Source organism: Coloeus monedula (genome assembly GCF_965178545.1).
Source record: "Coloeus monedula genome assembly, chromosome: 13".
Classification (NCBI taxonomy): domain Eukaryota; kingdom Metazoa; phylum Chordata; class Aves; order Passeriformes; family Corvidae; genus Coloeus; species Coloeus monedula.
This window is the reverse complement of record NC_138793.1, coordinates 13,851,566-13,868,289: the sequence shown is the minus strand read 5'-3', so window position 1 is coordinate 13,868,289 and position 16,724 is coordinate 13,851,566. Positions and strand designations below refer to the sequence as shown.

Genomic DNA, 16,724 nt, shown 5'->3' with positions numbered 1-16,724 from the left:
CATTTTCATACCATAAAGACTGGTTGATATAACAGGGAATGGAGTTTTCCAGGAGTGGGATGGCTTTAGCTCACAACCAGCCTCCACCGCTGGCTCACTGGGCATGTCCAGCCCCGTCTGTATGGAATGTGACCCCTTGGAAGGCTGGGGAGTGTGGTAGGCGGGATTTCCCCGGGTGTGAGAGGACCCCACACCGGGGCTGGTGTAGGACGAAGCCTCGCTCCTTCCTCCCGGATCCCCGCGGAACGATCGCTCCCGCCACGTTTTGCCCCCTGCGCGCCGCCGTAGCCGTTGCCATGGCGACCGGCCCAGCGGCCAGAGGCCCGCGGAGGCGCCGGGAGCTGCCGTGGAGGCCTCAGCCGGGGCCCCCGCGCCCTGCCTGGGCATGAGGCAGGGCCGGGGCCGCTGTTAGCCGCTTCTGCGGGGAGAAGGTGAGGGGTGGGAGGTGGTGGAGTGCGGGAGGGGTCTACGCGGCTCTCACCAGAATGGCTGCCCGGGAACCCGCTCACCCGACCCCGGCCCCTGGTGCTTGCCCGTGCGTCCCGGTGCCTCTCTCTCTGTCTACCCTGACAGTGACTTCATGCCTTGTTTTTTATACTCAGTGTTTTTTGGAGCTGGATAGAAAGGCGTTACGGCCATACTCTCTGTGGGTTTTGTGACAGGTAGCTCAAAGTGATGCACGAGCAAGTTTTCAACAGCCTAACGAGAAAAGGATTACATGTTTGGTAATGATTTCTCATCAGTGATGAGCCAGTTGCCATGTAACAACTTAAATGATGAATGCAGGCAGATACTGCTAATTGCATCAAAGGGTGAAGTTAGGAATTTTTTATTCCAGCCTGCCTGTTGGTAAGACCGTGCTGATGAGCATAAATTACATTCTCGGCTATTCTTACCCACTCTTCTACCAGTTGACTGAAAAAGACATTTCCAGCCCTTTGCCTGGGTCTGAAGGGCTGTTGGCATACCAAGCTTGGAATTGTCCTGCTCACTCTTTCAGCATGTTGCCATGCTTGCTCTCTTCCACCCCTGTGGCATTGTTCTGGCACTGGAACCATTATCAAAAATACTACAAGTGAGCCAGAGACCTCCTCCTTTTCTTTCATCACTCTCCTGTGCATGTTAGTCAGACTAACTGAAGTTGTTTATCATGTTAGATGTTAATTTCACATCCTCTTTAGTTACTAAGGAAGGCTCAGAGTGCTGCAGAGGTACTTTGAGTTAGCTCAGGTCCAGCAGAGCTCCTTTGTGCCGGTTTTGGATGCTGCCCCTGATCTACTGCCTGGTTTGCTCTCCCTGGTATCTCAAGTTTTCCATGAAGCAGAGCAGCCCAACTCTCTGTTATTAGAAACTCTCCTGGCTCTGTGGCAGGTGAAAAGCAGCATCTAATAATCCACCACTAAGTGAAAAAAGGAGAACTCGCTTCTGAGCTTAGAGCTGTTTCTCCTCGCATGTGCCATCATTTTAGTCTCTCTAACTTTGTTCACCTTGGAGCATATCTCCAGCACCAGGGCTCAGTCACAGTACTTTTGTATCATGTCATTTCATTTTCCATTTTTGATTTCTGTAGATGAATATCTGCAATAAACCTCATAATAAGATAGCTCCAGAGGATTTGGGCGAAGCTGTCCCTGAGGTGAAGGTCCAACGCGCTCGAAGAAATGGCTGGAGCTGGCCCCTGCACCTGTTCCAGATCATTGCCTGGCTGCTGTTCCTCTTCTATGCGCTAGTTGGCTTTGGAATCCTGGTTCCTCTCCTGCCCCGCCACTGGCTGCCCGCTGGTTATATCGTATCCTTGGATCTAGAGGAGAACGTGGGCTGGTACAAACTATCACTGGGGGGTTTTGACAGTACTTGTTAGGTAGCACAGAAAGCATAGGAGAAAAGCACCTGAGCCAGATATATTTTTCTGAACTGTAACCATCATCTTGATCTTCTCCTGACTATAAAAAACAGTTGCTTTTTGATCCTCACTTTAGGTCACTGATGTTCTGCTTGTCTCCTTCATCACTCTCTATTAAGGTCACTACCCTTGCCTCCGATGCTCTTCTGCTCCCTGCTTCTGCCTGTGTGTCTCCTTTGCTTTATATTATTCTTCTACAAGTGTGCTGCAGGGTTTGAAGAAATTCATACTAAAAAAGCCCCTCCTGAAATATCCTTGTCGTGAAGGCAGCCTCACCTCTCCGTGCTGACTGGATGAGTCGTGAAAGGCAGCTTTACATGCTCCTGGCTGTATGGTGGGTTGCCTGTGATGGCTCACAGTGGATGTTCTCCCTGGGCCCTCTCCTGTATTCAGTAGAAAATCTGGGAGTGACAGTCAAGGTGGTGTGGTGTGAACCTCAGAGGAGAGGTCTCCTATGCGACAGTCTTGAGCAGCAGTTTAGTACACATATGATGAAGAGAGTGAAGGGTCTAGAGGAGAGGACACGTCTTGTTCAGCCTGGATCAGCTGGGGAGCAATCCCAGTGCTCCCAATACTCCCAGTGCCACCTGTACTATCACCCAGGGAAGGAACTTCCTCAAGACCAGGCCTTGTTCTGAAGAGATGGGGTGTGCACTTATCTGTAAGTCAGATATATAAATGATATGCCTCTAAGTCTTTGATGTGTTTGGGATGATTTTGCTTATGATTTAGTTTTTACACCTGCATGATTTAGACATGAATGTAATTAGCTCAGTGGTCTTGCATCTACTTAGCTTGCTCAAATCCTTGATATTATCACAGTTCAAACCTCGTGAATTTGCCTACCAAATATCTTCATAATGCAATCTAAAGTTACTCTTAATTCAACAGATTAATATTTCCTCAAGTTTTACTTCCAGTTAATAAAGCACTAATGTCTCTTTTGTGTCAAAGGCAAATCCCTTCCTGTTCTGCTCCACCAGCCATCAGAGCTCCAGTGAGCTGGACCTCTCAAAGGCCTCCTTTTTTAACTTACTGCGTTGATCTGTTTTCCATGGGTCTTAGTATGATCAACGATGTGTGCATCTGGGTGTATAGAAACAGTGACAAATCCTGAGTCCTGTCTGTAAGTTGTGTAGGAGCCTACTTTAAAACTGTGCTTCTCTTCCTTGGAATTCTGGCTAAGGAAAAGGAAAGCAAGGTAATCAATACTACTTCCTTGATGTGACTTTTTTTTCTTGGAAGTCTGATCTTGTGAAAGGGCATATGCACAGCCTTAACCACTCTCCTTTCCGAGGAGTCTGTATGGACTAAGAAACTTGGACCTATGTCAGCAGTCTGCACTTGGGGTCAGATACTGGTAAGTCAAGGTAACTTTTAAAAACACCCTGTGCTAGGAAGGACACTTCTGCAAGGCAGAGTGGTACATAATGAGGAGGGATGGTCCTGTAGATTTTGTTGTCTTTTTCCAGAGGACATTTATTACAAGTCAAACACCTCTATCAATAAAGCTCAGATTGATATGCTGCAATCTGTTACAAAGGAATTCTACATCATAAATTTCTCATCTGTGTGGGATTTGTGTGTTAAGGATTAAAAGACACGTGTTAAGTCCTTAACTGTGTACTTCAGTGTCCAGGAGTGTGTTTTATCTACCATTTAGTTGTTCATCTTACTGCAGTCTCCATTGACCCTGCGGATGCAAACGTGAGAGAAAAAAACTATCTGGGGCCTCTGGCCACCTTCAACCGTAACCAACATGCACATGTCATTGAGAACCATCACTGCCATGTCTGTGATGTAGATGTGTAAGTATCTTCTCTTTTCTTTCTACTGCTCTGTCTTCTTCACCATTGCACTTCACCACTAGTCCTTAATGTCAGACTGTAAGATTTGAAATTGAGCCCTGGACTGCTACAGTGCAAGTTAAACTTTATCTTGTGGCAGGGTTCAGGTAATTGGGTAGGGGCCTTCTGTCAAATGTGCACAGGATTTTGTGTTTTATTTCATTGCTCATGTGTGGAGAGGGCTGTAGTGTTCCATGTTCCCTGGGTGTTGGTGTTTTACCTAAAAGTGTGTAACTTGTGTGTGTGTGTGCTTGTCTGGCTGGATGCTGACCAGTAGCAGGAAATGCTTGGAGGGCAGGCATTAAGATCAAGCTCTGTAGAACTGCTGAAGGGATTCAAATAAGAATTCAAAAATCTCCAAATTAAAAATCGTTCAGTGCATTGAAAGGTGAATTTTGTAGTGTTTGGGATTGTGGTCCAACAGTGGCAGATGAGTTTGGGAGATAAAGTACTCCTGATGCAGAAGGTTTACTCACTATTACCAGGATCTCTGCTGCGATACCCCCTGTGTTTGAGTCACTGAAAAGTCACAGTAGTGAGCTGATGCTGCCACACTAATGCCACCCTTCCTTTGGCAGGAGTGCCAAGTCAAAGCACTGTGGAACTTGCAACAAGTGTGTGTGCGGCTTTGATCATCACTGCAAATGGCTCAACAACTGTGTGGGAGAAAGGAATTACTGGTAAGAGCTTGGGATTGTGACAGAAGCATAACACTGCATTAATAATGTGGCTCCTTCTCTTTCCAAGGTTCTCCTGTAGCTCAGTCCAGTCGGTATTTAGCCACGCAGAACCACTTTTCTTTTATCCCCTGGCTGAATAGAATCAGTCATGAGAAAATTAGGCAGAAAATACAAGCATAATCATGACATTCAAATAACCAGGGATAAAATTCCTAAACTTAGAATGTTGTAGCTGAACATCTGTAAGTTAAAACAGAGAACATAGAGTTATTATGTAGTATTAGGAAAAGCTTACAGGATGTTAAGTGGGTGTCCTTAGTGCTTCTGAGAGCTGGAGTAGAAATGGAACCATGATGGTGCTGTTCCGATCTGAAACAACCTGCATCCAGATCACATGCTTTCCCTATGAGACCTGCCAGTTGGCAGCATATAGGGACCTCTAATCCATGCCAGGTTTCAGATGAGAGTAAGGAGACTATCACTGATGCTTCTCAGTTTACTTTCCTGCACTAAAACTCCATGGAAAGCAAAGTGGTGGTGTTGCTGGGTGCCATGTTACACTGCCTTCTGATTTTGTGCAGGGAGCTCTTTGTCTGTCCTAGATATACTTGACTGTTTTGTAACCGTGGTTGCAGTAAAGGGTCACAGTTTAGTCCCTCAGGGTAACAAAAAATAAGTAAAGCTGTTCACCAGTATCTATCAAAAGTGTAAGAAAGCGTGACAGTAATTTGAGATAGCTGTCTCTATCTTTTATTAGAGGCTGGGATATTGAATTGTATGTGTGATGTTATTGAAGCCACTGAGACCTCTCTCCTTCCTGGCAGGCTCTTTTTGAACAGTGTGCTGTCTGCCATTCTGGGCTTGGGGCTTCTGCTGCTCGTTGCTTTCTACGTCTTTGTGGAGTTCTTCGTCGACCCCACGGTGCTTCGCTCTGACCAGCACTTTGATGGTACAGCAGTGCTTCACATGAGCATCCTGGGAATCAGCCAGCATGTCTTGATGAGGGTTTGGATTCTGTGAGCTCTTCCACTGAGGAGGAACTCCATTTCTTACTGCTTCAATGATATATTTCTGTTAGAGTATCTCTGCTCAGCTGAATGGAATGTCTTTCCTTACAGATCTAATTGCTCTTCCTAAAAGCCCTGCAGTCACCAGATTTCTTAGGCCTCCAGGGCACAATGGGTCTGCAGCTACTTTTGAGTTAACAAGATTTCCATAAAGTAAAGTTTATTTAGAGATAATTCATACCTGGACAATCTACTTACCTCCAACTCTGTTTGTTTTACAGCTCTGAGGAACCACATGGACCGCTGGTTTGTGTTTCTTCCTGCATCTCCTGTTGAGACTCGGGCACCTGCCATTTTGGTCACAGCTGGGATTTTTATTCTTCTGAGCCTAGTGACCATGATCCTGCTGGGCCACCTCTTGACCTTTCACATCTATCTCTGTAGGTGTTTTGTTCCTGTCATCTACACCCCCATTTCATTTTTGCTTAGCTTCTACTCATCCTGCATTCACTGTGTGTTCACCCGTGTCACTAATATACACTGATTGTGCAAGATTGCCGTTGAAAAGGTACAAAATTGGGATTTAACATTATATTTCTGAGTTTCCCCTACTCTCAGGTAGGCTTATCAGTGCATGTGTAATGTGGAACTTGTGTTTGGCCTCTGCAGCCATGTTTAAGCTATGTTATCCTGAAACTGAAAGCACATGGGAGAGTATTGGAGAGGCCAGGTGGGATGAACTGGTTAATCCCAGCTTGGTGCTGGTGATGGCAGATTCAGATTGATTTTGCATATGGCCTTTGTGAGTCTCCTCACTGTGCTCCCCAGGACTTCTGTTGTGTGAGAGAGCATGTATTTCCCTTACCCCAGAGAAATGGGGATGTACTGAGTTAAATTTCTGACTGGAGCACTGCCATCCACATTAAGGTCCCTTTATGGAAATTCTACCATATTGATACAAGAAGACTTGTGTAATTTAGAGGAAGAGGCTTTCAGAAAGCCTCCTCTTTAGATCTACTGCTTGTTTCTCTTGTCAAGAAAGGATATTTATGTTTGTTTATGTACAGATGGGCATCAAAAACCTTTTTTCAGCCATCGTCTAAAATTAAGCCAATGCTTTTTGGCTGCTGATGAAAGTAATGATAGGGAAAGATCTTACATTTGCAGTAGTTGGTGGTGCCAGAACTAGGGAAGAAGGGATGTGGTGGAAGAGAAGTGAGGACAGCGGTTACAGAGGATCCTTGGATGGATTTTCAGGTTCTCAGTTAACAAACCTACAGATGCCAACACAAACTAGGTCAGCACAAACCAGCACAGCTCCAGAAGCAAAACAGTTGCACTGCTGAAGTGTAGTGTTCCTCAGCTGGCATGGACAGTGCACTCAGTGAGGACACTGACAGTCGTTTTCCTTCTAGAGCCTCTTTGAGCTTGACTGAAATTTGGGCACACTGCAATTTTACTTCCTTGGCAGAATTGACAGTTGGCCTTTCTGGGTCAATGTCACTGCCTGGAGATGTAAAAGGTTGATCTAGCACCGTGGAAAGACAAAAGCATAACAAAGCTGGGGTCACTACAGGAAGGTATCTTCTGGATGGAAAAGGATTATTCAGTTTAGTCCTGAGTGATATTTATGCTGTCCTTGTGTACAGCTTCCACAAGAGGGTGCTCCCTGCCTGAGACAGTGACCTGCCTTATCTGCCAGACAGAAACCTCCGTGTGTACCACTAGTTCTGCTCTGGGCTTGGGGGAGATTTTGCTGCTCTTGTCTTGGGGTGATTCTTTCTCCTTTTTCAGAATAAATTTAGAGCCAAATTAACTTCTACTTTTGGTCTAATTCTAAATCTTTATTACTTACATAGAAACAGAATTATTGCTTTTTTTTTTTTAAGAATTAATTACATTGTAATCTGCTGCCCTAATGAAACTGTTCCCAGCTGTGCAGAATGTAGTGTGTAAGCCCTTGCTTTAAAGAGGGATGTTACCACCCTGAAGCCTATATGGTGTACTTCATATGAGTATGCATTGCACTTAACCACTGCATTTGCACTTACAGCTGGGTTTCAGGGAGATAGACAAAGTATGTCTGAACTTAAACTCCTCTTATTTCGTACCTGTAATTGTTAATAGTCTCCTCTGAATGCTTTAAGGTAGACAGTGTTGTAATGAACTGTCTACCCTCTTTTGGGACTAGAAATACACTTTACCAATTCAAATGTAATTACTGTTGGTCACTGTTTTTCCAGTAATTAAATTACAGAAATTAAATAGCACCCATGTGAGTGGTACTGCCCTTAGGCTTCCCATAAAAAATGGCTTAAGTCAGGTACGACTGAAAATTTAGTATCTAGTTTTGTTACAAGCACAGTGAAAATTTCAGAGTTACTCTCCTGGGTTTAATTACTACTCACTGTGATCACTCAAAGGAAGTAGGTTATTCTCAAAATAGTAGGTCCGTGTATTCAAAATTACTAGTCCTGATTCAGACTCAGTTCTAGAGGCATTTGGTGAAGCAGGGCACTTCAATACTGTGAGGCTGATAGAATAAAAAAAAAATAGTATGGAATAAGAAGGGAATATAGGAAAGCATATAGCGTTATTCACAGACTGTGATCGTATTTTGCATGTTATGTGCTGCAGTGTTATGTGGCCAAAAAATGAAGTATTTTAACTAAATAGCTCTATTAAAATATTTAAAAAGTTACACTGTAAGTATTCAGAAACCAACAAAATCTAAATTAAAAATGGCTGATAAGCCTTTCCTTATGAAGCAATATTCTGTTTTTCAAAGAAAGCAAAGGGTGCCATTCTGGGAGCACTTGCCAGCAGCCTGCACTGTCCCTGTTAAGTAATCACTTGGCTGCAGACTCACATTCATCTCTATGTTCTCTCTTCCTGGCCAAAAAGATCCTGAATTTTTATTTCTTCATAAGGTGATTGCTTTAGCAGAGGGGCACCTCTCCTCTGCTCTCCCCCACTTCTCTGTGAAGCAGTCCTGTGTTCAGGGCATGGTTTTAAGAGGTAAGATATCACTGATGAAAATATCTTCAGGTAGAGGGAGGATTTTAGTCCAGATGATCCTAGGCATCTTCTTTAACTGCTGTGCTTCTGTAAAAAAAAGAGAAATAACTACCAGGCTGTGCACTAAAACCCTTCAACATCTGTTTCTGGGGTTTGTTCTCTAAAAATACTTAAGGTCATTATGGGAAGAATGTCTGCGTTTTAGACTCTCATAAGGTTTTGGGTCTCATGGAGAAACCAAGTTGCTCAGAAATGTCACATGCTTTTGGTCATTCATGGGAGCAGATGTGTTTGCATGGGGACCTGGAGAGCTCATAAAGTCAGGGACATGTGAACTCTGGGCACATCTGTTTGGCACGAAGCAAGCTGTGCATTTGGTGCTCTCTGGTTTGCACATTAAGTGTCTCAGTCACTACAGGACACACTAACCTGCTCAATTTCTTCTCTCCATTTAGCACCACATACCTTCCGATTGCTCACCGAGCTTTTTGTACAGTACAGATCTTACCCCTGTTGGACATGAGTAATGGATTTGCTCTGAAATGAACTGAACAAATTGCTATAGAAGGCTGTACCATTCTAGGAGAATTTAGAATAGCAGGACTTTAAGAAAGCATTGTGATGGTGACAATAAAGAATATAGTAGGATGTACAGTGCACAGGTACTTTTGGCTTAGATTATCAGTTTTTCATGTTTATAGTTACTATTTGATTGTACAGTCATCCAGCCTGCTTGTGTAAGTGCAGTCAGGGAGGGGCCTTTCCTGTGCTGACAGGTCTCTTTTGTCCCTTTCAGTGTGGCACAAGCTGTCTACGTACGAGTACATCCTGCAGCAGCGTCCCCAGCAGCAGCCAGACAAGGTGGACAAGAAACAGGAGTCTTGTTCCTCCCAAGTGAGACCCAGTCAGGTACTCATCCTACTTTCAGTCCATTTCTCAAAAACAGTCTTGCTTGTTTGCAGTGTAAACTTTGCTTCACTTTCTTCAGCTCCATATTTTAAAGGCAGTTGCTAGAGATAAGACTTCAGACATACTTCGATGGAGTTGAGTAGGATGTGAGAGAGCGCAAGGCCTGTAATTCCATGAACACTTTAGGTGTAAGCAAGTACTGCTTTCAAAGGAATCAATCCCACCCACTCTCTTCCTCCACCACTTGTTTTGGGCCCTGCACTATCTTGTCTCTTCTGCCAGCACAGCTGTTCGTTAGGACAGGGTGGGGGAACTCATCTGAGTAACAATAAACTTTATTAAAAAAATAGTTGAGCTGGCCCAGCTCCCTCCCATTTGGTTCACCAAGCAGTCACATAAATGCCTGGCTTAGCACAAATGTGGGTGACTGAAGAGTGGGAAGAATCCTGTCCCTAAGAAGGACAGGACCATCTGTTTGGGTGGCACTACACATCTTGGGGGCTTGTGTCATGACTTCAAGTGAGACAAGCTCTAAGGCTGGAGAAACTGGGGCTAATAATTGAGCAGCTAATAATACCAATAATTTAACCATCTTGAAAGTGAAAAGGACACCAGTTTTTAAGAAATGACCCAGATATGTGCTTTTCTTTGGAATGAGTCTATACAGTGATAAGGGTCCTTGTTATTACCATGATGTTATTACCATGTTGATCTATATCTCTGTAAAAAGAGTTCTACAAGCTCTTAAATGCTGCTACACTCTGCAGAGGCAGATATATCAGGCTCTGAATTGAGAGGTTCAGTGTAATTTATTTTGCTGCAAGGCAAAAAAATTACTGGATTAACTCAAATTTTGACTGGACACGTTCCGTACTGACTTTAGCAGGGGATTGAACTAAAAACTTCCAGAAATTATTCCTAGTCTAAATTATTCTGTGATTCTCAGTCATGTGTAACTTTTCATTTTATGCAAGTAAATTATCTACTATACAAACAGTTCTATATTTCATAAGAAATTAATTAAATAAAAGCTTCATCCAAGTATTCTGTGTACTGGGATCTCTCTGGGTTCATCCATAGTTCTTCCCTATCAAAGCAAAGGGGAAAGTGAGCTCATTCAGTTTTGTATAATATGAAGCTTTTCATATATATTTTTTACTGTTTTGGAAAAGTTGAACTTCCAGTTTAAACAGAGGTTTCCATAACAACAAAAATATTTGGCACTTTGTTTCACAGAGCTTTGCTTACTATGAAAATTAAAGCAATAATAAAGCATTAGCTCTAATCATCTCATTACTGAATTTTAATTAATACTTAAAATGTATTTGAACAGGGGTGGACTTCATGTATGTGTGCACATTTGGGGATTGGCATTCAATGATGGTCTCCTGTCTGCACTGGTTCTTATGTAGAAATGTGTGAATATGGTTAATTTGAAGCAGCAAGCCTGGAAGGAGCAGGGTGAAAAGGAGTTTGATGTTTCAGGACTGCAGTTAGTACCTTGGGGAACAAGAAAGACTGGATGATGCCCAGTAACATTGTTAAGAAAAATGTTAACCCACCAGATTTTCCTTGTTTCTTACATAGCAACCAGAGATAAACACAAACAAATAGATTGGAGTAGGAGGACACCAAGTGACTTGCCTTTTGTGAGCTGTGTTGAATACAGCCTTCTTTAGCTTGAACACTGCAACCCTTTGTAATTGATCCAACATGTTGTAAGCATAAAATGGAAATCATCCTCTTCCCACTTTTGTCTGAACTGTTCATTCATTTTAGGGACTAAGAAGAAACATGCATTTCCCCTTTAATGCTTGTTTTTGAGCCTTATTCAAGCTTGGGTGTTGATTTTGGCTTCAGTTTTCCATGTAGGTCTGTGGTTAAGTCTTCGGCTATGTTCAGGTTAAAGGATTCTTGTTCAGGATAAAGGATTCTTATGTACCTTTAGGACCCACAAAGTAAAAGCCCTAATTTTGCACATTTAAGTGGTTCAGATGTCACAAAAAATGCAAAACAGTTGGCCACATTGAGCCTTTGCCTCTATTACCATACCTAAAGCAGGATGTGCAAGTAACCATTTTTTCTGTAGTCATTTGCAGTCCAAAGAAATATAAACTAAACCAAATCCTATGCTTTAATGCATAATTGCATTCATTCCAGGGAGCTGGCTTTCATACGAGGCCAGCTGGGATGTGATTCTTCTCACATTCCTAAAGCTTTGAACTTGCTTTGGAAACTGATTCAGGTTGGTGAGGTTTGATTTTAAATACTAAACACAGATTTTACTCAGCTTCCCTTACATTTTCAGTATTGTTTCTTTCTTCCAGTGTCAATGTAAGATGAACTTAGTCTTCACTCTCAGCCTCAACACTTGCAACAGACCCATTTTCCTTGGAACAAGAACATTTTTCCTGTTCAATTCTGCGTCCCCTCCAGCCAGCCAGCACTTCAGGGTACTTCCTGTCACTGAAGAGGTTGATAAGGGCAGCTGCAGTGGGCAAGGGAGATGAATCCACCCTGGCCTTGTAAACCATGGACCTTGGGGTGGTCACAGCTGGAATTTGGTGAACGTGGCCAGGATTTGCACAGGGGCACAACTTGGGCAGTCTGTCAGTCCAGCAGTCTGCTTTCAGCAGGAGCAGCAGCTGAATCCTGACAACCCAGCTGCAAAGGGTGGCTTGTCTTGATGCTGCGGTGGGAGGATGTTGATTCTCCTGCTACATGCCTGGTAGCAGAGGGAGGCTTGGAGTCTGTGCTGTGGTTGTAGTTTGTGTCACACTGTGAGAGAACATTGTATTTTCTACTGATTGAGTCTCATTTGTTTTCATAGTCAGCTCTAACGCTTTACTTTCATTTATGTGGCTGCTTTGGTTCTACATTATTTATAGAAGGCTGAAATGAACAAAATGGATTTAAAAAGGCTCTTTCATTCCCTGCTTGGAAAGAAATTGTCCATGTTATTCTCAAGATGAATCATTTATTAAGCTCCCTTGAAATGCCAGTCCTGCAGTCCTGTTTGTGTGCTGTGGACATTGAATCCTGATTGTTTTCAGTTATTCTGTGCAGTGGGATGTCTCCTGCTGCAGCTCATTTCAGCCATGACCTGCTTTCCTCTGAAAAGACCTGCATCTCCTGCCTGTACACGCATTTGTGACTCAGGTGCATGAGGCCTGAATGTAAATCTTGATTGTAAGTGTCCCCAAGGAGCTTTGAGGAGACATTTGTGCACACTTTGTGTTCTGTTGGTGATGAGTGATGATCTGACTTGAGTTACAAATTCTAATTGAAAGCATGTAGTAAATTTCTGCAGATTATTAACCTTGCACTTGGATAAATTTTTAAATCAGAAAGTCATGTTTTTGATTCCTAAACCAATCCCCTTCAAATGTTGTGTTACCATCTATAAAACAGCTGAAATTACTTTTTATTTTCTTTTTTTATTTGCCTTTCTTTTTTATTCCTAATATCTGAAATTATTTCTTAGCTGCCACTGAATGTGCAGCTCCATGGATTCTTTTCTAGTTCAGAGACTGTTGCTTTGTATATAACATTTACACTACTTTTCCCACATGCTTCACTTTCCATCTTTACCTCTAGCAATATTGATTTTTTGGTGCCATTTTACTACCCTGTAATTCAATATTGCAAAGATCTTCTGCAGCTCTTTGCGGCTGGCTTTCATTTTTAATGCCTTACATCAGGGACTGTCATCACCAGGCTTCTCACTGCTCTGCTCTTTTGTTGATTGTTTATGAATTTGTTGAAGTGCAGAGGCCCTGGATCTCTCAGGAGCCCATTTGTGGCATGTCCAGCTTTGACTTCATTTTCTCAAATTTGCTCATCAGGCTGTTCAGAAAAATAGGTCTTCATGAGCTTGTTTTAGCTATTTTTGAAGCTAATGCCTATCACGTTTTAAACCCCTCCATCTTAACCTGAAAGTTACTTTAAAATATCTTTATAGTTACTGCACACTGAAATACTTGCAAACAAGTTCTCTTGATGATTATTCAAGTTTAAGAGCAGCTGATAAGTGGTGTCAAGGTTCTTCTGAGCATGGTTTATCCTTTTTTGATAGCAGGGCTTCATACCCTTCATCCCTTCATACTCTCACCATCTTAACTGGGTGCTTTTGAGGGAGAACTGGGGTCCTTTCCTGTAACACAGCACTTGGATTTTGGAGGCTTATTCTTGTAATGTTTCTGAAAATATGCAATTTTCAAGTTCAGCTGTCATTATTCTGAACTCATCTATACCTGAGGCAAATAAGCAATATATCACACTCATTTTTAAAAATCAGCAGGTCTTAGCCATACAGGATCACACCAGAAGCAGAAAATACTTAATGTTTTTCCTGTATGTTGCATGCTTCCATCCTCCTCACCTCCATTTTGCATTTAAAAGACATATTATGCATTCACTGCATAGCTCCTTAGATTGAACTGTGTAACTAATGGAAGCTTTAAGTGGTATTTTGAATATGGTCCCAAGAAATGACTAAGTTGACCTCTGTAAGTGTGATTTGGTTTTGAGTCACATGAAATCCTGGCTGGACTAAATAAATGAATAGAGGACTTCTAATTTTGCCAGTCTTGGCTTTCCATCTTCTTAAGCAGCAGATTCCTGCTGTACTACCTGTAAGGACAAAAAAAAGTCTGCCATGAGGAAAAAGAATACATCTGTAATGAAAATCCCTCTTCTCCCCTCTGTGTTCGTATTAGTCTGAAAATGTTTGGATTTGGGTTTTTTTTCCAGGAAGCAGACTTACTGTCAGGTAATCCTGGCTATACAGACCCTGGAATTCAAGTAGAGGAATTCTCAACAGTAACTTCAGGAAAAAGGTGAGAAAAGTCGAGGATAAGATCCTCCCAGCAGCATGTGTGGTGAATGGGAAATTGTTATCAAGGTCACTGGTGGGCCCTAAGACAAAAGTACTTAGGAGGATAGGGAGCACCAGTATTTTGACCAAGGCATGGTGAAATCTTTGAGTTTCAGGAGGGTAAATACTTGCAGGAATACTTTCCTTCCCTCCCCTGGGAAAATATAGTTCCTAGAATACTCTCTTTAGGCCGTTTTATATTAAATATTTTATATGAAACAGATTTCTATTAATTGTTTTATATTAAAATGACTTTAAGGCTGCCTGATTTGCTCTGTAACTCCTATATTGAGCTCATTATAGTTACATGATTTCAGGTTGTCCAGAGATGCATCACAACAGTTACAAGTTTGTAACACTGGCATGCACTCAGGGGAAAACAGGAACCTTGCCTCTTAATGAATCCTTTCCTGTTAACTTGTTTCCCTGGAGATTTCCTTCTTATTTTGCACAGTTGTGCAGGAAAAGTTCCCCTGCAGTTTTGCTGGGAATGCTGTGTAAGGCAGGGGAGGCTGTGGTCAGGCTGGTGTTTTTGTGCAAGCAAAGAGGGCATCAGACTTAAGTCCTGTCTTAGGGAATCACCTTGTGTGTCTGCTGTGTTTTTAGCTTTCCAAAGCTCTATGTACACAAGCAAGAAGGTGACCCCAAGCAGAGCTCATCCCCTGAGCCCCCATCTCTTCACTCTGTGGCCCCTTCCCAGGTAAGGAGGATTTGCCACACACCCAACCTGCTGCTGACAACTCACCCAGGTGCCCGGCCATGCTCACTCCAGAGCAGGCTGTGCTTACCCCCTGCTCACCCCCTGCCTCCTCTCAGTGTGTGTCTGCAGTTGTGGCTGTGCCCTGCAGTCACCAAATCCAGGTGATGTTCTCCTGTCTCTGCTTACAGGCCTGATCAGAGCTATCCTACAGTTCCCTCATAAGCTCACAGCTGTAACACAGCTGTAATCCAATGCCTTGCTGCCCCAGTGCAGCTCAGTGACTCTGTCTGTACTGTTATGTCAGAAGCTCTGCATGTTTCTGTAGAGCAAAATCCAACAGTTTAAATGTTCAGATAAAGCACCTGCCCAGTGTGTGTGGATGTGGAGCTTGAGTGTATGGAACAGCTCTCCAAAGTCTTGGACTGGGCTCCTGAGATTCATGTATCTGCATCCACATGTTCTCTCCTCTTGCTCACATGGCAGGTGGTGGTGCTTTTCCTCTTTCCTCCAAGCTTATTAATCAGTCTTGCCATCTAGATGGTAAGAAAAAATCCTTTTCATCTATACTGTATTTGGGGCAAGGACTGTCCCTTTCTTGGGACATCCTGTGCTTTGTGAGTTTTGGTCCCCTCTTCCAGTTTGGCTTTACAAATGCAAGTGACCAGCGTCTCGTACAACCCCCAGCTTAATGAGGTAACAGCTTAATGAGGCAACAGCTTAAAGGTACCTACACACAGAGGGTCACTGTAGGCAGATAATGTGTGAGGGTGTGTTCATTAAATGCCTGCTCTCTATGGCTGCTTCATAGTAGCTGAGTCTTGAACGATAAAATATTCTTGGACTTTGGTTATACCTAGAGCTTGTTATTCAAAGTAGGAAGAATTAAAAAGAGGTAACAAGTAAAAAAATTATCGTTACTTTGGGCTGGTGAAGTGACTTCCCTTCTCTTGGGCCACTTGCTTTCACAGCAACAGAAGAAAAGAAGAAAGAAAATGCAGAAAGCTTCTTCCTCAGCAACGGACAGCAGATGTAAAGCACATGGTACACCTCAGCCCTCCTTCCCAGATCCCCAGTCAGGTGAGAGTGCACCAGTCAGCTTCTCTGCTGAATTTGGCATAAATATATGTATGATTTGCTTTAACTCTAGTGGATCAGGCATAGCAGAGTTCCTGAGCTTGTTGATGTGTTTGTGGGGCTGAGAGATCTCTCTCCCCTTAAGCTTTCTTCTCCCTTTATTTCCATCTGCAGAGTTCCCAGCCATGGCTGCTGCCACCTCACCTTCCCACAGCCTTCACCTCTTAGTGCCAGCTTTTCCTCTGAGAGCTGCTGTGTCCCCCAGTAGCATGGGCCTCATCCAGGCAGCAGGACTCCCTGCTGACTATCACTCAGAGTCTGCTGAGTCCATGGATGAGATTCCTGTGGCTCAGACTCACCTTGGGGACACAGTCCTTCAAGGGTCTCCTAAGAATAACTCAAGCAACTCTCAACATTATCCCTTGTCCACAGACAATCGCAGGGGAGTCAGGAGGAAGAATCTCTACTCTGAGCACAAGAGCAAAAGGAGAAGCTGCCAACAGGACAGACATGTGGAACGAGACCTGGAACTTTTTTCTAAGATGCCTGCTGTCTTTGTAAGTAAGAGCAGTGGAGAACCTCTTGTCCCTCAGCCCCAGCCCAGTGAGAGCACGTCCGAGCCTGACCACAGAAAATGCACCAGCAAGCAGCGTGTGGGTACATATGATCCATGCTCAAAGGACATAAGGACAAGCACCACAGCGGCCTAG

At 43.3% G+C, this 16,724-nt stretch overlaps 1 protein-coding gene across 1 annotated transcript; it reads left to right on the top strand.

The window, feature by feature from the left end:
• Positions 1-1,009: 1,009 nt before the first annotated feature.
• On the top strand, positions 1,010-16,724 carry ZDHHC1 (zDHHC palmitoyltransferase 1; the record flags this gene model as incomplete). Its single annotated transcript, XM_082290072.1, has 11 exons — positions 1,010-1,075; positions 1,571-1,789; positions 3,536-3,711; positions 4,329-4,430; positions 5,255-5,379; positions 5,719-5,877; positions 9,252-9,364; positions 14,117-14,202; positions 14,847-14,940; positions 15,909-16,017; positions 16,189-16,724. The coding sequence occupies 11 exons, from the start codon at positions 1,010-1,012 to the stop codon at positions 16,722-16,724; spliced, it is 1,785 nt and encodes a 594-aa protein (XP_082146198.1).